General features: G+C 42.9%; 1 protein-coding gene across 13 annotated transcripts in view; it reads right to left on the bottom strand.

Moving 5' to 3' along the window:
* Positions 1 to 27,861, bottom strand: part of ITPR1 (inositol 1,4,5-trisphosphate receptor type 1) — a 185,799-nt gene that overhangs the window by 153,155 nt on the left and 4,783 nt on the right. For 10 of the 13 annotated variants that reach the window (XM_052778068.1, XM_052778071.1, XM_052778077.1 and 7 more), the window contains exons 1-3: positions 26,426 to 26,559; positions 12,040 to 12,147; positions 8,181 to 8,251 (exon numbers count right to left, since the gene is read on the bottom strand). In XM_052778068.1, the coding sequence (XP_052634028.1) occupies positions 8,181 to 8,251; positions 12,040 to 12,131 (163 nt within the window). In that variant the 5' untranslated portion in view covers positions 12,132 to 12,147; positions 26,426 to 26,559. Of the gene's footprint in view, positions 1 to 8,180; positions 8,252 to 10,593; positions 10,665 to 10,938; positions 11,343 to 12,039; positions 12,148 to 26,425; positions 26,560 to 27,861 lie in introns of those variants that run through there. The other 3 variants (XM_052778069.1, XM_052778076.1, XM_052778073.1) reach the window with 3 other exon arrangements.

Raw genomic sequence — 27,861 nt, 5'->3', positions numbered from 1 at the left:
TCCTGTTCATACTGGCTTATGTACTAGGGAACACACTAATTTTAGAAAACTGATTAGCTAGTTCTTTCTAACCGAATGTTATTGTAGCTAAGGTCAGATTTTGCACTGAAACTATGGCAACAAAGGCACAGTATTCTTTTGTCTACAAGGTTGGGGCTAGGTTTATTAACAGTACTGTTCTACTTAATAGCTAAGCACTGTTTTTTGGCAAGCCCTCCCCTCGATCCTACCTGAAATACCCTGAACTTTCCACAGGGGAAAAAGCTCAGACCTGTGAGAGCTGTTGAAAAAGAATGAACATCCAAACCAGCGCCTTGCTTTATTTCTTCATTTTTCTGACATGGTCACTACACCAGTACCTTTCCTCTGTCGTTTTGCACAGAATGTCTCATCAGTACAGAACTACCACCCACATTTTTCAGATGGGCAAATGAAGTGCACAGATCATAAAACTTCATACTAGGAGTTCAGTTAAATCCCCCCTCACTCTTTTGCAGTACCTAAACCAACAGATTGCCTTTTTCATACAGCATTCCAGTTATGCATATTAATGGCCACTTTCTATTTCAAAGGGGCTTTGCTCTGCCTTCATCTAGATGCAAAACATCCAAGATGAAAGCACTTTAAAACCAAAGCTGGCAGACAGCTGTTTGACCACAGTACTCTCAGTACAGACCAGCATGCAAACGCAACCCAGCCAATCTTCACAGCCTGTGCCTTGTATTCCAAACAGACCCAGCTCCTCTTCTTGTTCAGTATCGACAACTTTTTCACACCAAGTTAAACAGACCCTCTTGTAATCTGTGCCACACAGACCTTTCCCATTACGGTCTTGGCACCACATCACTAGGACACAGGAAAAGACCCATGCTAAACCATATCAATTAAATCAATAATTATTTAGCCAGTCATTTATTCACTATTTCAGCAAAGCACATCAGCATCATGGAGTTGGGATGTCTTTAGGATGTCCTGGTGCTTCAGCATGCATATCTACCAACTGGACTACAAACTTGTCTTGCTTAATAGGCCAGTAAGGAACCACACTGCAATAGATATGGCAAATTAAATAAACCCAGCTTTCTGATTCACTCTCCATGACCCAAAAACCCAAAAGCTTCCCTTTGATTCCTGCATCCAATCACTATTGGATTTCAAAGCAATGCAAGCTACTTTTGCCCATTTAAATAATAAACTATAGGACACAGCAGCTACACAAGTTAGAGTATAACACCTATTCTCTAACTGTGCTCATAAGGGGAAAGCTCCAGTACCTCCTCTGCTCACTAACATAGCAAGCCATGTAAGTAATTATCATTGATGAACCTGGCACTACCACAAAACCTGTAGTTAAAAATGTCTGGAGATAAGGTGTTCATGATGTCACTCTGAAGTCACCACAGAAGTCAGCGTACATTGCCTACCGCCTGAGCTGCAGAAAGGAAGGAGGCTTGGGAGTGCTCATGTACGTGATGCATCAACTCTTGATTAGGACTCCCTCTCTCCCAGGGTTTTCCAAGCTTTAGCAGATACAAAGCACATTTGTCTGTTTGAAAATGCAACACTTCTGACCTTTCAGTTTTTTTGAAATACCTAAATGCCACAGTGACAATTGTCTATAACATCTGCTTGTATGTAGGATGCAGTGGGCTAAAGATTCACATTTTAGAGACAGTGCTCAGGATTTCTTCATCGTATAAAGGGCATCAAATTCAAATGCGTACTAGCAGTTGGCAGTTTTCTAGTACAGTTCTATAAATACTTAGAATCATACTAAAGGATTCCGCATCAAGGCAGTGAAAATGTATTTTGGATATTATAACTATATCCTAATTCAGCAAGATTGAAAGATTCTGCCTACACAAAATGGCCAATGCTTCAATTTTAAATAAAGAAATTACAGGCACAGCATTAGACTGTATTTTTATCATTTTTCTCTTCCATCGTGCCAACCCTAAAGTTTCTTTTGATTTTACACTAAACCATGATCTTGGTACCCTTTTTGAAAAGGGACTAAGAAACATATTTTTTTCTTTTTATGGCATTTGGCTCTTAGGAAATTAGAGAAATTAAGTAAGTAGGTATTTACTATTGTTGCCCCACTTCCTACTTCTGGTATTCAGCAAGTGCATTTTAGTCTGTCTTGGACATCTCAAAACTGAAAAGGAGTCACTTTTCTATTGCAAACAATTTACTTCTCTTCAAGGTCACTGTGCTAAGCTTTGAACTTAGCACTCAAGCACTCTCAAAAGTTCTGTGTCCTACATGAAAAATGAATCGTGCTATTTTATCTGCTAATATATGGTTATCAGAGAGAAGAAAGCCATATTTAGACATCAGTTTAAATATTCCTTAAAAGAATCTAGGCACTTAATTGATATACCCAAAGATTTCACCAGCATTAGAAACCCCATGTTCAAAGAGAAAAAGGAGCCTAAACTTGGCCATGCAGCTCAGGTCTAACACCTTTCTTCTTTTCACCATCATTCCAGGAATATGCCCTTAACCCTCTGCAAAACACCCACTTGAACTCATCTAATACATGCAGAAAGTCATACAATTCAGACTATTTCACATCAAAGTTAAAAAAGCAATCTAAGCTGATATAATCGCTTTCAACAGAGTAGATTTGGAAAAGTATGCACGGAGAGCATATGGAGAGCCATAGGACTTGAGGCTACACAGTTATCTGAAGCTGAACACATGATACGTAAAGGCTTATACTGCAAAAAATTCTCCTTGATGAGTACAGGGGATGGCACTGAACTACCTTACTGCCTAGAAAGTGCACTTCTATATGCTGCTAATATTTTTCCAAAACTAACAGGCAGAGGGATCTGGGTATTTGTTTTAGTTTGTTTTTTAATATTCTGAAGTGTTTGGGAAAACCATGTATGTGACCCTTCAACTGAAAACTCCCGTAATCTCAGTTCTAATGCCAAACTATAAACAAGCTTGCATTGGCTAAATAAGGCTAAATAATCCTGTATGTATGCAACACAACTCCACAGCCTCTATCAGTGCTGCATAAATTATATGGTTTCCTTCAAACTAAACAAAGCAGTAGTGTATAGGCTTCAGGTCACTGATGGCAAAGCTATGAAGAACAAAACGTGCCTCAAAAAATTTCTGTTAAGGAGAAGCATACTGACTTTCATCAATGCTGAGCACAGTGGGAATTTAAGAGTAATCCATCAAAAGAACTGTGGCATGTATGCAGATAATTTTTTTATATGCATATATATTTATATATTAAAGCTTCTTTGTAGTGCCCAGGTAATTTCTTCTGTTGAAGATGAACCTGTAGTTCAAAGACAGAGACCCTCAGTGCTAGCCCCTAACACCATCAGGCAAACCTAACCGAAGGCTTCATGAAGGCAATATTCAGAAAGAGAATACAGTATGGATTAGGATCAAAAGAACAAACAGAATTTGAACTATTCATCTTCTGCTTCACCATGAGGGTATTTTAAGTCTAAGATATGGGTTCATTCCTTGAACATCTTGCCAAAAAAAGAGTGTTGCCCAGCAACTACTAAAACAATGTTCTGGAAGGAGGTAGCTGCTGGACAAATTAACCCAGTAAATGCCCTTTTCCCCTGCATTTCATGCAGCTATTGCAAAGCTTCTGGATCCCTGGCAGACAGATATGCATCCCAAATAACGAGCTGTAAGGAATTTCCTGAGAAGGCTGTCAGACAGACTGTTTTGGTGTAGTAGCAGTGTCTTGCATTAAGCAAACACATTTGGCTTAGCACAGCGCTAAGTTCCAATACAAAATGAACACAAATAAAACCTCTGCAAAAGCACATACAAACTAATAGAGCACAGAAGCAGCAGCTAAAGCACAAAATTATCAGCCCTGGGCTCTGCTTCAGCTTTGCCACTATTGCTACGTCTGACTTTAATTTGCAAAATAGCTATCCGTCTCTGTGCATTTAAGTACGAATGATTTCTAATGAAACATGGGTGCTTTTAGCCTAGCTAGAGGGTCAGCTGTAGTTCATACTTTCCCCATAAACCAATGCATATTAAAAGGATGTTCATTTATAGTCGCTATTCAGATGCACACTCATACTGAAAGACAGCAATTAGAGCAGCGATTCCAGCTTTATAAAATACATAAAATGGTTTGTTTTTTTTTTTTTTGTTCAAAGCAGTGCAGATAACCAAGGAACTGTCACACTCTTCCTTTTTTTGGAGACTTGTACAACTAGCATTTTTTCCAGGAATCTCATCGGTACACAGTATATTCAGACCAGTTAAGTAAAATACTCTTTTGCAAGAATTTTCATATTAACATTTTTAAAAAGAAACACCCTAATGAATGTACTCTTAAGTCTTAATGTTTTGCAAGGCAGTATTAGAGGACTTTTGAATTAGATGGAGCTGAAAACATGAAGGGCCAGAGAAACACTGTACTTGAAGGAAAAAAAAAACATACACCCAAACCACCATATTTAAAGTGGATTCAGAACACCAGAACAACAACAAAAAAATCCACTGAAATCTCACAGACCATCATTACCACCCAACCTCAAACCACTAACTTCAGGTGCTATCTACTTCTGATTGGGATGGGAAAAAGGAAGGAAAAAAAGAAAATCAGCCTTCACACCCTCAAGTGATCAAACTAATATTTTAGAGACCTAGAGGCACAACAGCATTTAATACCTGAAATAACTACTGGTAAACACTCATAGTAACTTGAGGGTGCTGGACTAAAACCTTTCTTTAGAGTTCTTTCCAACTCTGGCACTTCAGTTTTTCCCATCTAGTACACCCTCTGAATTTTATTTTTTTAGTGTCTCATTTACGCTTCTACGCCACACTCCAAATCTTACCTGAACGCTATGCGCTAAATGCATCTTACTCTCAGCTTCCTCTTGCATGTCATCCCTTTCAGGGCTCCACCACCACCATATTAATGTCAGCCTACTTTTTCCACAACTTTTGTCAACAAAGCAAGTCCTCGTGTCCTCAGCATACCTCTGTACGTTCTCCTCCAAGCAGACTGAAAGGCTCTATCGCTCCCATCTCCGACTCCAGTCATGCCGCTGCAAATCATTCTGTTCAATCCAGTTCATCCAAACACACATCAAGCTTCCCTCACTGAATTTTCCTTAGGACAACTTGAAGCCAACATTTTTAAAAGGAGTGACTTACTAGCACACAAAACCCACCTCCGTTTCAGCTACGAAGTGCTTGCTTTTAGAAATGCATTCCTCAGGCAGGGACAATTTTCACACCACAAGCAGGTTATCAGCGTTTAGTGACAGCATATACTCATGGCTAAGTATTACTGTCAACTGCCTTTCGTACGAGAGGCTGTCTCCAGAAAGAAGGATGGTGCGTACACACCACCACTTTGTGCACAGCAGCTCTGCTGCATTTCAAGGGTCCAAAGTAGAGAGGAAAGAAAAACCACCACCCTCTAGACCAGGGCCTTGCTGCTGCCACAAGATGCAACGGATTAAGTGTAGCCTAGGCAACAAGACTTTTTAAAACCTGAAACACCCATGGCTAAGAAAAAAAGCAGGATGGATTAATTTTGCTACTGGATATATATGCTTTAGTTTCACACTGAATTTTCTTAGAGTCATGTATGCATATCTAAAGCACTGAATCTTGCTTCTAGATATCTCTCACCACTTTGATTAAGCGTGAAAATTATATTTACAACTGTTTTACATCTGCCCACAGAAGAGAGATCTGCTCGGAGAAGCTTAGGATTACATTTCTTAAAAATACTACCCAAAGCGAGATCCTCAAGACTGGCCACAAAGTCACACGTTCAGTATTCCTCCCAGAAAGTGACTTCAGATTTGACTGACCTGCGTCTGGACACCTTAAAGCACAGCTCGTTTGAAAGAGGATTCGCACATAGGTATAAAACAGGTTATAGCATAGAGGCGTTTTTCCAGTACTGTGTAAAGCTATAACGTAAGTCACATTTGATTAATTTTGGTCCTGCTCTAATGAGATTTTCAAAAGTTACTTCTCAGTTACCAGTGCCAGTGTTTTGTGCTTATTTGAATTCAAACCAAGATCACGCTTCTTCTCAGGCCTCAAACTGCAGTGATCCTATCGGCCGTGATGACTAGAATGGGGTATATGAAACAACTGAACAAACATAGGCACCACGTACAAAGTTTACTGGATAGTGGAACATTTCCACACCAGTGCCCACCCCACTGCTACTGTACAAAAGGTATCTTGTGCTACTGATCTACTAATCCGCTGTACCGGTGACACTGCCCAAGGCAATGAAGACTAAATCTCAAGTATGACAAAAATATTGGGACTACTGAATTACGTTCATCAGATGCCCACGGTTGCTTTATATCCCAAATGTAAATGCTGTTTGGATAAATGCACCTTAGGGAAGACCTCGTGTTCCATTTGCAAGGGAGGTATTTTTGCAAGGTGTGATAAAAATACCAAGTAAGACTGCAGAGACATGGCTGTAGTTCCTGACCTTGTCAGAGACTTCCCATGCAACACTCCAAACAAGCCTCTGGGTGCCTTTACTTTGTAATAAAAAAAAAAAAGGGGGTATTTTCCATTTGTGTTGAAGATGGTGTGATAAACTTCATTATTACTTCTTCTGAACTTATTTATCACGGAAAGCATTTTATCTTAGACTACACTTATAAAGCATGTGTATAAATAACAGAAATGCCTGCTAAAATTTTATGACTTCTGTTGCCTTTTACCATTGAGCATAAACTTCCCCATGAAAACTGTAGTGAAGTAACTACGAAGGTTGGAAAAGGTTCACACCATTCTTTCTCCATGTATAAATTATAAGCAATATGAGAACATTTACAATGCCTAACCACAATGTTTTATGTCAGACAAATGTGTCTCTGTACTTGCAGTCCCTAAACTGTGCTAGCAAGAATTGCCTTTTTCTCATTCTTTTCTCTCTCCTCCTGCCTCCTTCTACACCCAGCAGTCTCAGTCAAACCTGGCTTTATTCTTTCATATGATTTTAACATCAAGAAATGCCTAGAGTCTGGGCTCTAGTTCACATAAAACCATTGTTGTTGTTCTGGAGAGCTTAACATTGAATGCTAAAACTTCCCCAGGTTGCCTATTTAGTATCTGAAATGTCAGCTATTTAGTTTTCCGGTAAAAAGGGAGAAAAACCAACAAGAACTCACAGACTTCAGCAATATTCTAAAAAGAGAGTTTCATTATATGAGACATCTTCGTGTCATGGCAAAAAACCAAAAAAAAACCCAAACAGCAGCAAATAAAACTAGCAATACAGAAGGTATATGATTTTCAAGGGCTATCACCTGCAGTCCTGGCCAAACCTGGATAGAATTATGGTAATTCTGAGCCCCTGATAAAGGCAAAGCATAACCAAGGAAACAAGATTCATCCAACAAAGAAACAAGACAAACAGTTGCTGTTACATCTGAGAACAGCAGTAAAAGGTAGATCAAATTTTTAGAATATTTGGCTGAGCTATCCTTTGGGTAAAAAATGCAACCAAGGGGTGAAGGAAAAAAAAAGAGAGAATTTAAGAAGGTTTTTCCAAGCAAAATCCCAGTAAGTGCTTCTCTTCCTGTTTGAGATTTTTCTTAAACAAATCAGCCTTAGCCAAACTGTGCAAAGAAGTATGCATTAATTTCTTATCACTAAGCAAAAGTTTCCTGGCAGAATGAAAGCCAAGTCAAACCTAGTTAATATCGAATGAGGTTAAACAACAACAGTTGTTACAAACATTTGCTCCTTTTCATTTTCCTCTTCTCTGAAGTAGGTTTGGTACTGGGTAACCAAATGGCATGTATGGAGAAAAAGAAATGAAACTTACAGGGAGCCTGTAAGTTTGGACAGTTCTGAAAGCCAACCTCAATTGGCAACCCCATCTCTACCCCCTCACAAACCATTCTAAGTCCCACAATTCACTTCACACAGACATTCACACTTTTTTTTATATATATATATATATATGTTTTCTTTTTTTTTTTCCCTCATGAGTTGCCCTTCACGGAAGAAGATGACAATATATGTTTGGGTTTTTTTTCCTCATGAGTTGCCCTTCACAGAAGAAGATGACACTAAAATATTCTATAGAAAGCACGGAGGTCAAAAATAGTTACACATGATTGCACAAAATGAAGGACAACTTCTAACCAGAAGGGTAATAAGCTGCCTAACAAACTTACCTCTGAATTTTTTGGGTGGGTTGTTAAGATCACCTGCTTCTGGCTGTACAACACACCGATCATCCACAAGGCTGCAAAGAAATGAGAAGTAAAGTGAGATTCTATTCCCTTGCAATTGGTTACATCCTTGTTATCAAAACCAGAGTCGTTTATTTGCAATGTTTTATCCGAGTGGCCACTTCAGCAGAAGACATTCCCCAAATGCCAACTTATGCCAAATCTTTCTAAGAAGCATGCAGCTAATTTTTACTGTTGTCCAGAGCTATGCTCCTGGATAGGTGGGACAATAAATAAGTCATTGCTCCTGTATACTGGATCATCTTTATGTCCCCTCCTTGAGGTGCAGACAGAACAGCCCATATTCTAGTTAGGTGAGAGACAACCTTAGAACAATTATTGCCTCTTGGACAGATTTGAATAACATTGCAAATGGGTTTATAGGAAGGGTAGAGAACAGGAAAATATGACGACTATGCAAACTGGACACTGACCCTATGAACCCTCAAGTATCAAGAAAAGGCAGAAACAGTAACTGCCACAATAAAAATTGACTCCCAAGAGAAAGGAAGGCGTAAATATACCCTCCTGCTCACCAGTCACAAACACGAGATAAGTTGAGGGATCAAACTAACCTCCTCCTGTTCTACCAGGAAGGAGGTGAATTGGACAAGTGAACCCAAGAGATTTCAATAGGGAATACCAGGACAGAGCTTCCTGTGAATACACATGAGCAAAAAACCCACAGGGTCAATTCAAATCCCACAAAATAAAAAAAATAGTTAAGATGCACCTGTCCCCACTGCTCTGCCCTTAGCACACTTTGGATCAACATGGAATCGCGCTTTTACCAAACACTATTTCCAAATTGTGAAAATGCAACTGTAACCAAATACTGTGTAGTTTCTGATTTGATCCTAAATGACTCAATTTGGCCCCTTAAAACCAATCTGTCAAAGAGGCCTTCTACACAAAAGTAGAAAGTAAAACTCCAAGGTCTTAAAGGTTTGAGAGGTCCATTCTCATGCAGAATCAACTTGAGAAAGATTGAGACCTAGAATATGAGAGTTGTTCCTTGCAGAGGCTGGTTACATGCAGGGAGCATCTTGAGACAACAATTATGGAAAATAATGAAGTGCATAAAAATTAAGAGATCAGAGAGACTAAGTGGACTCAACAGTTCTACGCATCTAAAATTTGCATATGCAAACATTCAGAGTAAATTGCTTTTTCCCCATGGATTTTCTCCCTATTCAGTATTATATATACATATATGTTCTCCAAGAAGAATGGTAGTATTAGTATTTGAGCTGACTGAAACACCTGCTTCTAGTAAACAAAGGGCCAAAAAAATATCAAGTCAAATGGGTTACTCTGATCATCCCACACAGAGATAATCTCAGTGCAATATATCCCTCTCATCCTGAGATTAAATTGAAAGTAAAGAGGAACTTCCCAAACTACTAAGAAAAAAATTTTACAGGGTGAAAAACACAAAAGAGGATATATTGTACACCGGTAATCATAATGATGACAGCACTGAGTTTGGGAAACAGCAAGAGTAAAGTCCTGATTAAGCAACAGTCATGTCATAGGAATATTAAATAGGAACACTCTTCAAAGATTTAGAACGACATTAGAATGTATAGTGGTATCTGCTTCTCAACCTTCATTAACCACATGAACAAGTCATTACACATTGTTATGACATAAGACTGTCAAAACTCCACATGGTATAGAGTACAGTTAAACTGAATCTTTCCTTTTGCTTCTTTAATTTTCTCCAGGACAAAGGCTAAATTAAATATGGGACAAAACTAATTTGATTATGAAGCCTTATTAAGATGATAATGCATTTCATGTTTCACATAGCAATTGGGATTTCTGGCTTAAATTAGGCTCAGAAGATGTGTGGCCATTATATAATGCAGTTACCTTAAAACAGTACTAATCAAATCAAAGAGGATGCTTGTAACACTAAGGGATCTTTAGAAGTGCCATAAGAACATCTCATCAAGCCTAGAAAACACATGTGCTTAGGGCCTGTAATGTCTAAAAGGACTACCCATGGTGAAAAATATCTGCTCAGCAATGCCATAAAAAGCCACAGCCACCGCATAATGTTCATCATGCACTGTATGGGATTAAACATAACATAACAACTTTCTACTTGTTCTGGAATTATTTACTGCCAAACTTGCTTCAACACTAGGAAGAAAAAAAATAGCCAAATGTATAGTATCGCTTAATTCATTTTGCCAGTTTTCAGCAGATAGTATTTGGCCAGTTACACAGCTGATCGAATACTGCAGAGTGTACATGTCATATTTGACGAGTACCTGGGAAATTTGTCAAATACATTTGCCAAATACTATTCAACCAACCCTACTTACTACATCCCTTGCTTTTATCATACCTTCTTTCCCTTCTGGCAGCATCCCATATTTTCTTCTCTTTCCTATAATAGATCATGGTGCATCTTCAGTGTCTGCTTCCTTCTCTGCCCCCTTATTTTCCAGAATCCTAATAGCTAGAGGACTAAACCTACAAGTTAGTTTGGAGTCACTCAGATGAGATTCCAGCCCATCGTTTCCTGCCGAGAGACTTACCAGGATGCTGTCTTTGTACCCTGCTTGGGAGCTCCATTTATCAGATGCATCTGGACAGTAGGCATCAAAAAATTTGCTGTCACTGTACCCACCCTGAGGCCCTTATGGCTACTGGAAATGAGAAAGAGCATGTTGTGTGCGTGCCCACTCACCACATCATCAAGCCTCCTGGTTGCTTCTTTGCTACTCATTCAGTATTGAAGTACCACAGCAATGTGTCATGCATGCTATTTCCCTCCCTCTAATTTCTCACTGCTTCGAAACAAGGTGGCAGATGTGCTCTCTGAGCTTCTCATCCAGCCGCCTGCAAGGTCTTCCAAATCAGTACACAGCTCCTCTGCCAGCTTCTGATGTTCGGAGAGATTTCTCCTCAGCAGCAGTTGAGCAGAATAAAACATAACCTGTCACTCTTCAGAGGTGTATTTCACTTCCACGGCTTTTCTCCGCAAACTCTTCCTTTTCCTACGTGAACGGCTACTTTTTGTTTAACGAAGTAGCATACGCTTCTCACTGCTTAAGAGGCACTCTCCTACAGAGCACCTACTCTGACACCTTTGCAGAAGAAAGCGCAAAGGAGCTCTGTGGGGAAGCACACCGGGGGCAGGAGCCGGCAAGGCACGGCTCCCACCACAGCTCCAGGGTGCTGACCATTGGCAAAGCTGAAGATTCAAAACATGTTCTCCTTTGCCTGGAGAGGAACAATTTTGTTCGTATGAGAAACCTCAAATACTGTAAGACAAAACTAGTCACAGTGGTTAAGTTAGTGGTGTATAAATGGTTTGGCTCGGGGCTTCTTCTTTTTATATATACATTTTTTTTTTTTTTTTAAACTACTTACATTGCCTATGCTACATCCTTTTTTCCAGTCAGCAGACTGCACTGGGGCCTATTCATTCCTGACTGGGCAGGGCAAGGAGGGACAGGACGGGACACACGGATGGACATGGGACAGACAACAACATGAAAATCATTTGCTTGCATTCATTCCCTCTACCCACACCTTAACCTGACAAGCTTCTTCCTCCCCACCGAGGACATCAAAACCACACCACAGCTATCAATATGCTCTCCATCCTCCCGACATCTAGCTTGCCATATCAGTTTTAGGCCGTTTTTAAATTTAGGGCCAAATCTGTACATAAAGCTACCTTGCTTTACCCAGTATTTCCTGGGAGTCAGGCTCAGGATAGCTAGCTGAGTTCTGCTAGTCCTTCTTATGGATGTTTTTAGTAGAAGAGAACAGCTGTTCTTACCCCAAAGTGCTAATAAATCCATTTGTTGAGCCCTCTGCATAGAGAGAACAAATATCTCCAATATGAAGGAAGCTCGACATCTTGTCAGTCATCTCTGGCTTACTGCCCCTAGAAGAATAAAGCACAACGTTACTATTTATCAGGCAGAATTTCTCGGTACAAGCTACTGGAGGTTACAACAACAGGATCCTTTGCTTTTGTTTGTTCGTTTGTTTGAAATACTGAACAAGTTCTTGCACTGGAATTTCAGGTATCAAAGAAAACACAGCATGTCAAAATGCTTGCTTAGAAAAATAAACTAGGGAAAAAAAAGGCAGCTACTGGCATCCCCTTCGGTGTGGGAATTTTACGGGTAGCCATATTTGTCCCAACAGATGCTCACAGCCATTTCGGTCCAGGCGTACTGACCCGTTTCATCCCATCTGCGAGAGGGAAAGGGAGAAGAAGAGTGGGCTGCCTCAGTTTAAGACATATTATTTGTACCATGTAAATAACAACACATTTCTTTGCCAGCTTCTTTGTCAGAATCAAAGGTAGGTTTGAGCATATTTTAAAGGTCCTCTGGTGTACTGGAGTGGTGCTTGTGGGAATTGTAATGTAAAATATTGACATGATTGATGTCAATACTTTTTTGGTCATGTCAAAATATTGACGTTGACCAACACCAGGGTAGCCACCTGCTTACATCTGCAGTCCCAAAGACAGCATTAGGTGAAGACCCACTGAATATGATGGACGACAGTTTTGCATGTAAAAGCTTTAAGATTTTTCAGAGTCAAATACCTTAAACTATGTATGTATCAGGCAGCCAAATCCCTGTGAAAGCAGGAATACTTCAATCCTGTTTTCAAAAAAGATTGCCTAAATGTAACACTGAGGAGACAGCCACTTAGGGTTGTCAACTTCCAAGTATTAAGAACTATCCTTATTTTCTTTAAAGCCCCAAATCCCAGACCTAATGATACAGGACGTACCTGCCATTTAAATAAATATAGCAAAGCGAGTTTCTATCTGTCACAGCAACAAAGAGACAGACAAACAACATGAGCCCAGATAAAAAGAAGCCCAACTGAATAGATTTTTCAAAGACGTCTTTTCCAAGGCCATTTACTGGTTTCTTGGAGATCCTCCTAAGCCATGCTTTTTGATCACCAAGTTCAAAACGCTGAAATAGCTTTCTGTGCTTGAGGTTTCAAACAGCAGGCAGTAACGCAGCTCTTCCAAGCTGCTCCTTCTCGCAGGCTGGTGACTCGCTCTGCAAGGCAGCCCTGCCAGTGAAAACTGCCCAGGACCAGACTTCCCAGATTTAAGGGAAAATAATTGAAAACACTTTCACCCTCTCCAACATCACATACAAATCAGTTTTAAATGGTCTGCCACTAGGAGAACTAAGCAGCAGGAAATTACGCTCATTATAGAGCACAGCCCTGACATTGTACAGGGGATAAATATTCTCTTTCACTGAACATTATCTTGTTTACCAGAAGTGTAAGGATCAAGTTTATTAAGCAAGGCTGGAGCTCAACAAGGACAGATTCATGGAGATTTAGAAGCTGATGTTAATAATGCACTGCAGATATGAAAGTGCAAGCAAAAACCTGAAGCTATGCTTTTCTTCTGAAAAGCTGCAAACAGTTATCCCTCCCTCCTCACCGCCTCACCACCAAAGTATTTGTGGTGGTGGTAATAGTAACAACTTTCATTATTATTAGGTCAAAGCACATTATAGACATTCTCATGCCTGTAAATTCCTGTGTCATTTGTACAATTAAAAACAAATTCGGGAAAAACAAAAGATAACGGGCCAAGTTCATATGCAGGGTAAAGAAGTCTCAGCTCCTCTGAAATCAAATCTCTGTGCATACAGAAGCAAACCATTTGGCTTCAGGTTGCTTGTTTAACGCCAAGTCCTTCAGTCACTGCATATGTTACACAGTCCGTTCTCATTCTCTTTTGATAAGTGGACAGAAAAACATCACTACCTATTTCAAGATACATGTGACAAAACATACAGAAATATGCTGAGTGGCTGAATTAGCATCACTAGAAATACAGCTTTCTTCATTTCCTGACTTGGATGTTAACTACGAACTTCATACCAAAAAACTTTTAAGCCCTCAAAATTAAGCTCAGCCCTAAATTAATACAGCCCAAAGAAAAAGATATCTAAGGCAACACGAAATGTCAATACTTCCAAACGACCCCTTTTTGTAATGGCATTTAAGGTATCCTGTTCGGGGTGTGAGGGGGATTACTTTACTGGACTACATCATTTTTCCTTTGGAAGTGGCAGATGCTCACCACAGCTGCTCCCAAAAGAATGTGAAGGTCAAAATTATTGACTTCCATTAAAGAGAAGAATTTTTTCTTGGCAAAAAAAATTATCTCAGACCATTGACCAAAACCAGACCCAAGGGTGGACAACCAAATTTCTGCATTACTTTCCAGAATATGGCCTCAATTATCTTGTATTTTCTTTACTGAGGAAGTTCCCAACATACCATGTCATATACCATTATATTGTAACCCTGACATACCATGATAGTGTAAACCCCTAAAATAAGCCCTTTTGCAATTTATTGATATTTCCATTAATAAAATGTTTAGCACCTTTACCTATAACCATTATATGGTTATGGGTAACAGAAAGGTAGTTTTAAGTCTGGAAGTAGTTCAGGTACACGGCATGATGAATTTAATTGCTGCTCTGTTCACCAGATCCTTTGTAAATTTTTCTGGGCAAGCTCGCAAAGCCATCACTACAAAGTCAGGTTCTGCTTCTGTGCACCTCAGGGTGCAGGCTGCCCGCAGCACCGCTGAACTCCAGCCTCTTCTATTCCCGAACAGGAGAGCCGTGCTCCTCATGCTTCCTGCTGGTCATCAGCTTTGCTGGAGTTAAGGCTTACGAAAGGGTTCATCTGGCTACAATAACCTTATTTTTTAAGGCTTTTCTCAGGCATGCAGTATTTAGCACTTAAGCCCCCACTCATCCCTTTCTTGTATTCTTTTTGAATACTGTTTAAACGCCGATCAGCGTGATGTTATCTCCAACGCAACAGGAGATACTCGGATGGATCATGCCTCCACTGCTCTCACGAAGCACGCTGCCAGTTCCAAGAAGGGTGAGCCTCTTTGTAAAATACCTGTTTATCCTAAGGCTTACCCACAGTCAAAACTGGTATGATGAACACTGTCTACATCTATTACATTCTTTAATAACTGAATACCAAAGGTCAGTCCACTTGACATTTATCTTTAAACATGCTGTTTCTGAGGTTGGCCAGTGCTCAGGAACATGCTGAACTCACAGATGGAGTGAGGGACTAAATGACCCAACAGGCCTCCTTACATACAAGATTTACAAGTAAAGAGAATAATTTCTAAACTGATTTAGCTTACTTCAAAGCTGCTTTCATACTCTCCTCACAAGGGACTTATGACACCTAACAAAATTACTCCACTAATTGATCAATTATTTGCATTAAACACTAAATGATCAGCTACCACAAATTGCTTATTTCCCACCTTTGACGAGAAGGACAACTGGGGTATCTGAGACAAAAAGTAGAACTGGAAGGTTTTCAAGAGCAAAATTTCCAGGTACCCAGTTTGAAAAGCTTTTCAAAACAGCTCTGTCAACATCAGCTGACCACGCTAATCCCCTCAAAATCAGACCTCTATGGGCATCTTCAGCTGGAGAACCCAGAAGTTGAGGCTCTAAAAATCTGTCAGCCCTGGCACATTTATCCCAAGTTCATAGCGCAGGCGGACCACAGGGACTTCAGAGAACAGGTTCCCGCCTGGACACGTCAGCCAAAGCATCCGTGCTTGTCCCCTTGGCCGGGAAGGGGATGCTTCCCTTCCTGCACTGCATTGCCCAAAGACATGAGATGACCACCAGGAGCCCCTGGAAGAGCAGGGCAGGAGGATTCTCACACACGTGCTCCGTACTTGGCTCTTACGGCTAAAAGCACAAGCACACTGCTCAGTAGACAAATACAAGAATTACACTGCAATTTATTTATTTTAGATACGTGCCAGTACCAAGAGCAATCGATTAATACTAGACGAGGGGATGGCCCTAAGAGAACGTTTGCAGTTATTGCTACGCACAATCCCTGTTTTAATGGCATTCCCGCATCCACGCAGGAGAGGGGAGTCCTGCAAGAAACCCGTCATGTTCCAGCTGTAACACGGCAGTCTCCTGGACATGAAGCATTGTCATCCTCTTCCACTTAAACACTGGGGGAAAACAAGATTCATTCTAGGTAAACCTACTTGAAAAATCAAACATAAAGAAGTACTCTGATAAGGAAACGACAGCAGCATGGCAATACTAGCATACAAGTCTAGCAAAGGTGAGTCAGGTTTCTCCAAACAAATATTACAATGGTTAACTCGGGTGGCAGCAATACCAACAGCAGCAACACAAGTTTTTAAAACAACATTCTTCTCCCACTAAACTGAAGACTCTAATTTTGACAGACAGAAAGACAGACTTAATTTTTAAGATGAGAAATGAAACGTGAACTAAAATGGACTGTGCATTGAGAAGCAGGCTATTAGCTATCCATAGACATCAAAAATTACCTGAGAGATGAACACATTCTACAGTATTTTTTAAGCCTTGACAGCTTGAATTTAATTATGTTGGTGATGACCTCCTCATGCATATTATCTATAAAAAAGTTAGTGTGGGTTTAAATATATTTTATATACAGTTTATCTGCACAGGAAAATAAAATTAAGTCTCTGTTTAAGAAGCTACCCCCCAAAATATAAATACAGAAACCTGCCGAATTTCACATGAATTGCAAGGTACTGCTTTACAAGTCATTTTGCCAGTCTATAGCTTTGCTCTATGGGACTGCATCTGAAAATGCATTAGCTACATTGAAGCAGCGAATTAAACCCAGGAAAACTTTCTATTCACCTCAAGAGTTTTAGGACTTGCCTTTCCCCTACTACTCTGTACTGCTTTGGTGAACACAAATCTGTATCACAAGACCGCGAGTTTGGTCTTCTGACTGAACAGAAAGTCCCATTAATTATGGGGCTCATTTTTTATTATTTTCTTGCTTATAGGTTATCTGGTGCATATCCTCAAAACAAGCTGCATTTCATATAGCAAAAGCCAATGAAAAAGAATCAATCTTGAAATGCAAACTAAGCACTTTGACAAGGTTTGTACAAAGCCCTTTACCACCAGCACTACCGTTCCTCTCTGAACCAAAGGTGAAGTCCTGCAGACCCTTCCTCATAACTGTTTCCAGTGGCTTTCAGGAAGATTGAAAGGACTCAGTCATATTTTAGGGCACAAGCAGATCATATGCTTAGCCTGATGGCCTTGAATAAGCCCGTATAAGTTTGATATAGTCACTGAAATCCAACTCCAAGACATTTTTCAATCCATTTTCTCATGAAAACACATTTCATAATGGCAGTTAAAGCAGAATTAACAGTGAAAACACTTAGAAATCAAACTGACTGTTAAATATCAAATACCTTAATGAGACAGCTGCTTTTTGAAGATCTCAGAATAGGAAATGCAACTGCTTTGTAAACATCTCAGGCTAATTTCTCCCATCACTCATCTAGATCTTGATGCTAAGTTAGAAAAAACAGGCTTCAGAGCAATGCTGAAAGTTTGCTTTCCTTGAATAGCGGAGTCAAGGCCCCCTTTTGAAGTCCCTCCTTACAGGGACTGTTTGTAACAAGATTTCTGCAGTATGCTATTCCTCCTGTCAAGCAATTTAATGCTGAAAGGCTTTTCAGAGAATCTGAAGCTATTTTGCAGATACCGTGTCTCACGTGTCCACTTCGTGTGGGATTTTAATTCTTTAACCTATGACTGCAAATCCTATTTGTAAAATAAACGAGACCAAATATGTCTTATTGCTTACAGTTTGATTTCCAGCAACTGGGATACAAATTACTTAATCTTTTTAAGATGGTTCTAATGATGTTTGTTTTGAGCAAAAAAGCTCCTTGCTGTGCCTTGCAGGTCTCATGATGTACTCAGTTCTCTATTATCATATTTTCACTGTGGTTTAGTGCTCAATTAAATAGAGACTGGCAATTTTATATGTACCGTTACAGAAATTGGAGCACCACTTTATCAAAGGTTTTTTCGCTATTTAGGTTGTTTAGGCAAGAATAGAATCTCAAACCATACTTAACTGCTTCAACTTCATTCCTGCAGACAGGAAACACCACAGAGCAAGTTTAATTTTGCTTCACTTTTTAACAGAAAAAAAGATCAGAGTTTAAGAGTAGAGAGACAACAAAAAAGCAAGCATAAAGGACTACTTAATGGCATAAGCTATTGCCATGCATGTGAAGAACCATCCACAAATTAAAAGATAGCGGTAATATTACATCAAGACTTGATCAACTGAGAACCCACAAGACCAGGTAAGTCAGTGTGTTTGAATCAAATGGAATTGGGTCCTTAATATTTGTAAATCAGGCCAAGCAAGCTAACATTTTTTTTAAATGCACCCAAACCCTGGCTCCCTAGATTTAAGTGAAAGTCCAGTTCTTAAAAAATTTGGTTAACCCAAACTTTACAATAAGATTACTTGGCCGAAAATTTGGCCCTATAGGCTTGATCCAATGTTTCTCCTACATTTCTCTAATGATTTCCATGTTTTTCTGGATAACACCCACCCAGCATTCTGTATCTATTTTTACAGGTGCATCTAACTTTTTAAAAACTGAGACCAAAACCTGATGTTTCCCATTCTTATTTCAACAACAACAAAAAAGGCCGTTTCCTCCCTGAGGGCTGTGAGAAAGATTCATAAGAATCCCATTAAAACAGCCAAAGCAAGGAGGAAGTGCTCTATTTAAAAGATCATCTAGTGAATAATCACTCTTCTGGGGCTGCAGGACGAAGTGCTGTCATTTGCAAAGCTTCTGACTTAGCAAATCTAAAAGCAGCTCTTTGCACACACCAGGGAAAGACAAATACAACAGATTTTGGGTAGCAGAGCACAGGCAGCTGGGGTAAGTGCCACGCACCGAGCGGGCCATCTCAGGGAAGTTCGTTCACTCCTCAGATGAGCACCAACTCAACAGCAGAGCAAAATTCTGCAGTTTCTCAACCACCAACGCTGTTCATAGCATGTGGAAAACAGCAGCAGCACAGGGGACCCATAGCCACGCCGTCTCGAATGTCGGGATCCTCACCCTCGCACACTTGCAGTGGGAGGCAGCTCAGGAGTTGCATTAGGTTTTGAGAGGGTTCAGCAGTGCTAATTTTATGCACATTTTAGAGATTACACATTAAAAAAAAATATCAGCATGGTACGTTTATCTACCACATGATCTTGTTTTCCATTTAACTGCAACCTTTCATGTCCAGGAGCCTGCTATCTGCCAACAAATTGTCATTCGATGAACCGTTAGATTAAAGAGGAGAAATGCACTTTCTCAGAGAAAGTATTTTTCCTCCTAACGCTTATAACGCAGAAGATATTTCTATAGTTTGCAGTCTGAGCAGGCATGATGGAGGGTGTGGGAGAGGAGAAGGAGGGAGCAGCACAGCACTATGACTTTCTCAAGGACATGCAGTGGGTCAGACTCAGAGCCCAGAATTGAATCCAGGTCTCCTGAATCCCCATCCACCCGTGCACACTGCCCCTCTTCTCCCAGGAGGAAAATCAGTCTCATTGCACATCTACTCAAGCATACATTTCCCCCTTTTCTCAAAGGAAGTTGGAAGAGGCGTGTAAATTCATATACAGCAAGATGATGGCCAAGTTAATTATGTTCTATTCATACTATTTGCCACTCCACAGATAAATTTTTTAATTTTTTTTTTTTTACCATATCAATGACGAAGTTATTTAGAAGTTACTATTTCATAGGTGCAACAGAATTCAGTTTAAGAAAAAGGGACAAACTGATTAAGTAACTCATTTTGTCAACTTAAACCTCAATAAATTCTCAATGCAGGAAAGCAAACATGCACAACATCCTTTTCTCCTCAGGAAGAGCACCTGCATTTTCTTTTATTTGGCCAGTGCAACCAGACGAGCTAGTTACAGAAAATTCAGGTCGAAAGTAACATACTCATAACAACGCGCTAGGCAGAAGTTACACTTTGACAGCAGCATCTTATACAGCAGCCATCAGACTGATGTAAGAAACACAACTGATGGATCCTATTGACAGGCATCTGCAGAAAGCTGAAAAAAGAAAATCTATTAGAGATACACTGTCAGGAGAAAACACCCATTTCTTGTTTCAAACAAAGTATGACCTGACAGCATCTTTTTAATCCCATTAAAAGTAAGAAGCACTTACTGAAGTTGATACTTACTGAAGTTCGTACTTGCTGGCTCTAGCCCTGATGGGAGAAGGCAGCTTAGACGTCAGCCTCTGGATGAGGCCCCTACAAGCACACAATGTTTTCCAGCATATTTCTATTAGAAGGAGAGAGTTGGAACATGCCAAAAGAACCAGGGCAACCAACGTCATGGGGAAAGAGAGCAAGCTTGGTTTGTAACACCAACTGGAGTTTGGCCAAGGAAGAAAAATGGCCAGGGAAGAAGAGGGTACAGAACAGTTCCAATTTCATTTTGCATGGCCATGTATCTAATGAGGCTTCACCACAGAACGGGCTGTCTCCTACAGCCCTGTTCCTCGCATCAAGCCTCCAAGTTTCCTTCCTCACAAGATACACACTCTTTAGCAAATGCAATACTCCCTAAATCTACCAAACTATTGTCCTTCTGTCTGTCCGTCTCACTAGCCTTCATCCGCCTGCGTCTGCTCATCTCCCTCTGACCCCACCGGCCCAACACATTCACCCTTCCTGTGCCCTACACCTCCCATTTCTCCCTTCGCCAATACTGCACCTTGGTGGAGGTTCTCTGGCCTCCATGGTGGCACCGGTGTCGTTTTCCACGACTGGGCTTTGCTGGATGTCTCCTGGTAGCCTGGGGTCTCCACCGGCAATGAAGTTAATGCTTTTCTTCCGCTAGCAAGTCTCTCCTATTGAAGGCTTCTAAGTCTTCACTCGCCTTCCAGACGCAGCAGCCCTGACAAGGGTAAGCTCGCTGCTCTTCCCTCCTAGACGCCTCAGCAGGCACCCGGGTCTGCAGGCTAAAACCGAAGTGCCTGGGACAAGCAGCCGAAGAGGAGGAGCCGCTACCGGCACATGATGAGCACATGTGGAGAACCACTGGTGGCCAGGGGACCTACTTTGAGCCCTGCTGATCTAGAAACACCCGATGGGCTGGGCTCCTTTACAGATGAAGGCTCCAGTTCCCAGGTTGACTTGTACGTGTTGGCCCCCCCAACAGTAATTTTCTAGAATGCAAGCACGAGCCGTTCTTCTGAAGCAAAGGTTCAAAATGCTGCGCCACCTTATCTCATAAAGAGCATTAGCAACTGAATCTACTTAACCCTTACAGACAGAGGAGTGGCCAAGGATTGCAGAGTTTTTTTAATCATAAGTTTTCAATTAACCCTTTAGATCAAGCATCATCAGCCAACTCAGGTATGTATCCACCTTTGTGTCCATGCGTCTCTTCTCAGAGTGGGATGCAGACGGGACATATCAGACTGCAATCAAAACTTCTTTCTTCAGAACTTCTTGGCAGATTTCTGAATTTCTGAAGTCGACAGGATGGGCCAAGGCACAAAAGAAATGTTTGTAAAAGTTTCATATTAAACTGCTACTAAACAATTCCCATAAATCAAAAAAGAAAAGCCACAGCCTTTTGGCAGTAGCCATTTTTCGGCCTACTGTGATGAGAAATTTCTTACATGTATATGCACGGAAATCACCATCTTCTAACTGCAGCCATCAAGCATGCGGCAGGGATGAGGACAGAATGAACAGTTTATGTACATCATCACATTTGGATCCAGTACCCAACCCCCCTTTCCTTATAGCTTAGCATCAGATTACTCCAAAAGCAGAAACATTATCTAACATCCTAAACCAGAAATTTGCTTCATCTGGAATTCAGTTTTCTCAGAGCTATTCACCATCCTTTGATAACCTGTTCAGCTGAATGGTCAGTGAGATACGAACACTCAGCTTTCTGCAACAATCCTCATGTTGGCACTCTGGCACGTGAGGATGCAGTTACATTGCCACAAGCCATAAATCAACTAAATAACACACACTTCCATGCACATTTCTAACACATTTTTCTCTCTAGAGGGTTAACTTGCTCGGATCTGAAGTGACATTTTATTCTCCATACAACACTGTTAGGAAGGAAAAAGGAGTTCTGATCTAAGTTTTGATAGGCTTAACCAAAACCACAACTATGAAAATGAAACTCGTCTGAGTTCAGAATCCACAACTGAATTTTGCAGCTTTCCTCATTTGAATTAGAGTTCCTGTAGTTTTCATTTTATCGTAAATCTTTTTCCCCCAAAGGAATTTGGTCCCATAAAACACAACTGCTCTGAAGACTTGGAAATGTACTTTCTCAACAGGTACAGAACAAGCAAAAATAACACACGCCTCCTGCGGTTGCCTCTGCCCATGAGCAGTTGCAGCACCCTGGAAAGAGGGTTCTGCCTCCATACCCAGCCACTGTCCATCCCTGCCAAGACAGAGAACCAGGCAATAACTGCTGTAGCACTTTTGTAGTGCCTGTTGGGAACAGAAATCAGAAAGGAATACTGAGCCAGAACAAAGCTTGTGCTGTTTGGCATCCTGTCTCCCGCAGCAGCCTCTGGGAGATGCACAGCGGAAGAGCACAGGAATCATTTTGAATTGCTACGGACACAGACGGGATCCGGCTTAGCAGCCCAGAGATACTGTCTGCTAGCTTTTCAAGTCTTCTCCTTTACAGCACCCAGTAAAGCAGTACCTACCTGTACCCAGCATAGGCCACTATACGAAACTGCTCAATGGCTTTTAATTCATCTTCTGTATTATCACACAAAAAAAGCAGAAAAAAGGCTCGAGGCTACTGAAGCAACAGAAACTAGTGAAGGTGCTATCTCAGCAGCAGAAGAAACTAATTTGGAGTGTACCGTAAGGCAGATTTTTACAAAACTGGATTAATACTGCCGTTGCATTGTGACAGAAATGTTACATTTACGTAACCTTCTAGCAGCACACCATTTTCTACCTCTAAACCCCTCTGGTCTCCATAAGCTGCTTTGGTGAAGCTGCCTTCCCTCACACTCACCCACAGGCGAGCGAGCAGCTCGTCTACCAGCTACTACAGAGCCACTACCCTTATCCCACCTCCCACGGGATCTTGAGATTGCTCCCGTCTTCAAGACATAGTCCTACAACTATCTTATATTTATGGGGTAATAATGTCTCAAAGACTCCCAGTATTCTCTGCAACTTGACACATCAGATAGTCCTAAGGAGTACGCTATGCACTGAAGAATTACCATGCACAGCATCACAGGGGAACAGCACAGTCAACAAAACAACCAGAACAGGCTACACCTGCTCTTCTGACTGCTTCATCCAAGGGCAGGCACAAGACAAGAGCCCCAGACACCTGGGTCCTGTTTTACACCTGCTTTATAACACCAAAAAAGACGTTTCACCTCAATACTGTCCATTTCATCAATTTATCAGGAGAGATCAGCTCATCTTACAGGAAGCAGCTGAAAGGAGCTTCTGCTTCCAGAATTGGCTTCTGGACCACACCAGTAGGTATTTGATGAACCACCAGGACTGTTACCTTTCCCCAGCACACACACACAGAGTACTGGAGGAGCTGGAACCTTGCTTGCACATTTCATCCAAAATCTGCCATCCTTGCAGGTGACTGGCCACCTTCTCACACTGCCACATTGTAATGTTCATTCAGCATTGCCTCTACAAGAAAAGTTATTATAAAATTAGACCAAGACCTCACACCACACAACAGCAGGACATCATGGTTTGCAAGTCTCGCTCTAAGTTGCAATGGCACTTGTGAGCTGCCAGGACTTGAGTTTGACTGATGGTGCCATGAATAAGATCACGTTAAACCCCTCGTTCATAACCAGAGACCACAGCTGTCGTTTACACCACCCGCCACCCTGTTTATCAGCCCCAGTACACCTCCTTCATCCACCTGTTCTCACCCAGACCTGCAGCTCCAACAGCAGTCACCAAAGAAACGCACCGACCAAGTGCTCACCCCTTCAGTGCTCTTCACTAGGGCCTCTTCCACCTTCCAACGATGGCATTCAGGACTGTCTAATCTTAGAAAAATATACTATTTCCCACAGTTAAGCTCCACCCCATGATTGCAAAGGCAAACCAAAGTTACTCTTGCTGTTTGTTTACTTCCTAATTTATGAACCCCCTCTAAAAGGAAACCACTCCGTATTTCAAGGCTTAACGCTGCAAAACAAGCAGATGGGGAAAAAACTCGCCTAAGCAAACACTTTAATCTCAGGGTGGAATAACGTATTTTAACAAGAAAAAAACCTGTTATTGACAAACAGAAGATGGCTTAAAGAACACACTAGAAATAATCAGCTCAGCAAACAGCTTACTTGACAGCATTCCTCTAACAGCTGTTTTAAAAAACACTGGAACTGTGTTTTTCATTTCCACAATGACTCCTTTTTTTGGTTTACACACACTGACCACTACGCACTCACACCACTTCAAGTCGCTGGTTTCCTTAGCGGTCAACTTCCACATTTGTTTCGTCAAGTGTCCTGTTACACCAGAATTTTCGGCCTGATCGATGCCACCAGTCTTCTTGACATTCTGAACAACCAGTGTTGGGCAACCAATGCTTTCCTACAGTCATGACGTCATGCAATACCGTTATTGTTTCAAGCACCGACCTGACACCGGCAAAACCACTGAGCATTTAGAACCTGGAATATTCGCTGTGCGAGGAAATTGGCTTAAAGTACAGGTTCAGAAAATAAACAAAAAAACCTAGTGCCTGGTAGCACGTTAACTGAGCCACAGAGAAACCACTGAGGGAAAGAAAGGGATACTGGCTTCACATCGCATCCCACACTCATGCAGCTGAACCCTGGGAGGAAAGCAATTCAGATGTGGGCCTTTGGACTGGGCTCTGGGTCAGCAAGTCTTTTGGCTCAACAGGTTTGGAAGTCCTGGGATACAAGGCAAATTTCCGAGCACAGGAAAAGAAACTCAAAGACAAATAACAAAGTGCATGTTTAAGAAATAAAACACACGCACAGGTACTGGCCCTCATTAATAAATAAAATGAACGGCTACCACACACACACACTACTCCACGCACGACTTCAAGCCACTAAATCTTCATAAGGCGAGGATCTGGACTGTATTAGCCATGTTCTCCCTTCCTGATTTGCAAGCAGCAACACCACAGCCCAATCCATCTGCAGTTGAGCGGGCACATGCAAACTGTTGCACGGCGCGCATGGCAATGCATTTTACGCAGTAATTCAAACCTTTCACCTGTTGGAGTTTTTTTTATACAAACTACTGTGAGCCAGACTGAACCCACATGGGGCAAAGAGGTTTTATACTAGAGGGGAAAGCCTGACCGACCCCAAGCCATTGCCGCTGCGTCGAGCCCACTACTGCATGCAGCTCCACAGCAAAGCCCCCCCTGCGCCCAGGGTAACACAACACGGGTCCGTGGAGCAACAGGCACATGTCACCTCTCTGCACAGTCAGAGGAGCCGCAAGGCAGCCTTCAGCCCCAAAACAACCAGCGTAACTAGCAATAGTTGAGCTTTTGGCGTGAAGACGTGAACCCGCTCGCAATTATGGCACATCCCACGTACATGGGGAATGCACATCTGCCCCCTCCCCCCCCGCTGAAGTCCAGTTATCGTAGTCCAGGAAACAGCTAAATATTTGGCCCGTCAGACCAGTTAAGCGAGACCCTCAGAAACATCCACCCGCAGTTGCCCAGCTTGCGACCATTTCAGAATAACGATCGCCCGTAGCCGCGTCCCCATCAGCGCTCGCAACTGTTTACATAACGCGAAACATCCCTTGCAACTGTGCCTCAACTAGCAGAGGAAAAACACGGGCAAAGTTGGAGCGGACACGCCGCTCCACCGCCGAGGCCTCGCTCGTCCCGCGGAGAGGAGCTGCGCCGGGCCCCGGCCGGCGACCCCCGGCCCCGGCCCGGGGGGCGGCAGCCCTCACCCCTCCGCCCGGCACGACTGAGCGCCAGCGGGCACCGCGGAACCGGGAAGGCGGAGAACTCTCTGCCCCGTCCTGCGGGGACTCCCGCGGCCGGGCATCCCCGCCGAGCACCGCTCCGCCGGCCCAGCCCCAGCGGCTCCATCCCCCGCCCCGCGCCCGCAGCCCAGCGGCGGCCTGGGGAAGGGGAAGGGGGGCTGCCCCGGCGGCCGGAGCGGAGCGGGGCGGGCTCGGCTCGCCCCCCCCCCCCCCTCCCGTTCCCCAGCCGCCGCCTCAGCCCCTGCCCGCCCCTACCTGACTCCGGTGGCGGCGGGGCGGGCTAGCGGCGGCTCGGCAGCCCCATGCTGTCGGCGCGGCGCTGCCCGGTCCCGTTAGGATGGAGGCTGCGCCGAGCTTCCCCCCCAGCCCGCCGCCGCCTCAGCCGCACATCCACATGGTTACTGCGCTCGGAGCTCGCCCGCCGCCCCTTATATACCGCCGCGGGGCACTCTGGGTAGCCGAGTCCTGCCGGCGCAGCGCCGCCGCCGGCGAGACCGCGCCGCGGGACTACAACTCCCGGCGTGCTCCGCGCCGGCGGGCTAGGGCGGGAGGGGGGGCGACCCCACCGGAGCGGGGCCGGGGCGGTGCCGCGGGGGACTCTGCCGGCCCCGGGTGTCACGGCCCCGCCGTGTGCTCAAAACCGGGGGTCGGACTCAGTCTGGGGGCTGGAAGCTGTGTTTTGTCCCGAGGGGGGGGGGGGGGGGTTCGCACAGAGCTCTCGCACCGGGCGGGCGGCGGGAGAGGGGTGGGACAGCGCTGCCGAGGAGCAGCGGGATACACCGGCCAGGAAAACGGCGAGAAAATCAAGCCGGGAGAAATAAATCCTCAGTAAACGCAGGACTCGGCAGGGGCTGGGAAGTGCCAAACAGCGGAGGGATGACGCCGAAAGCCTCGCGCTTGAATGTAAGGGATTGAGGTTTTGCGAGATGGTTTACACACGCTGCTTTCGCTTCTGGGGTAATGCAGTTATTGGAAGAGCAGAGCCTTTCGCTGAGAACGGTCAGCTGTACGGAAGCGGGGTAAACCAGCTATTTTGCAGCAGAACAGCTTAAAACTTTGAAAGTAGTGAGTTTTACTTGGTTACCTCTTCGGTAAGAGCATCTGGCACAGGGGTGCTGCTAACCTTAAAGCCTGTCTACCAACTGACAACGCAACTTAGGCAGAGTGGCCGGCAGTGATAAAAAATAAGTGATATTTCCTTTTATTTATTACATTGCACAATTATTTGCCCCTAAAATATTAGTCAAGATACACTGTCCACGATTACACTGTAATTTTTATGCCCTCTGTAGGGTACGCGTGGCTATGTCTGGCAGCACAAAGTGCCTTGCAGAAGTGGATGCAATGTTTGCGCTGCAGAACTGCTGTATCACTTTAATTGGCATAAGGTGAAAAAAACACTTCCCGCCTCTCGCTTTCACCCGCACCTACCGTAGGTAACAAGCAGGAATTGGTGTGTCACTGCTCCTGCCATGCTCATTGCTTGTTTCCCCCTCTAGAGCAGCGGAGCGCCGCCAGAGAAAGGGAACAAGTCCGGATCAGCCAGTGGTCCGATTCAACAAAACCTACCACTGTACTGGTTCTTCATTAAAAATAACATCAGAGGAGTTGTAATTATGGCTGTCAAGCAAGAATATGCAGAAGTTGAAGCCCGTTACTTTGGAACTTAAGTGAAGGTCAGTGAATAGAGT

This window comes from Harpia harpyja, chromosome Z (genome assembly GCF_026419915.1).
Source record: "Harpia harpyja isolate bHarHar1 chromosome Z, bHarHar1 primary haplotype, whole genome shotgun sequence".
NCBI classification, from domain to species: Eukaryota; Metazoa; Chordata; class Aves; order Accipitriformes; family Accipitridae; genus Harpia; species Harpia harpyja.
The sequence above is the reverse complement of the archived record's forward strand: the minus strand, read 5'-3'. Positions and strand labels throughout refer to the sequence as shown.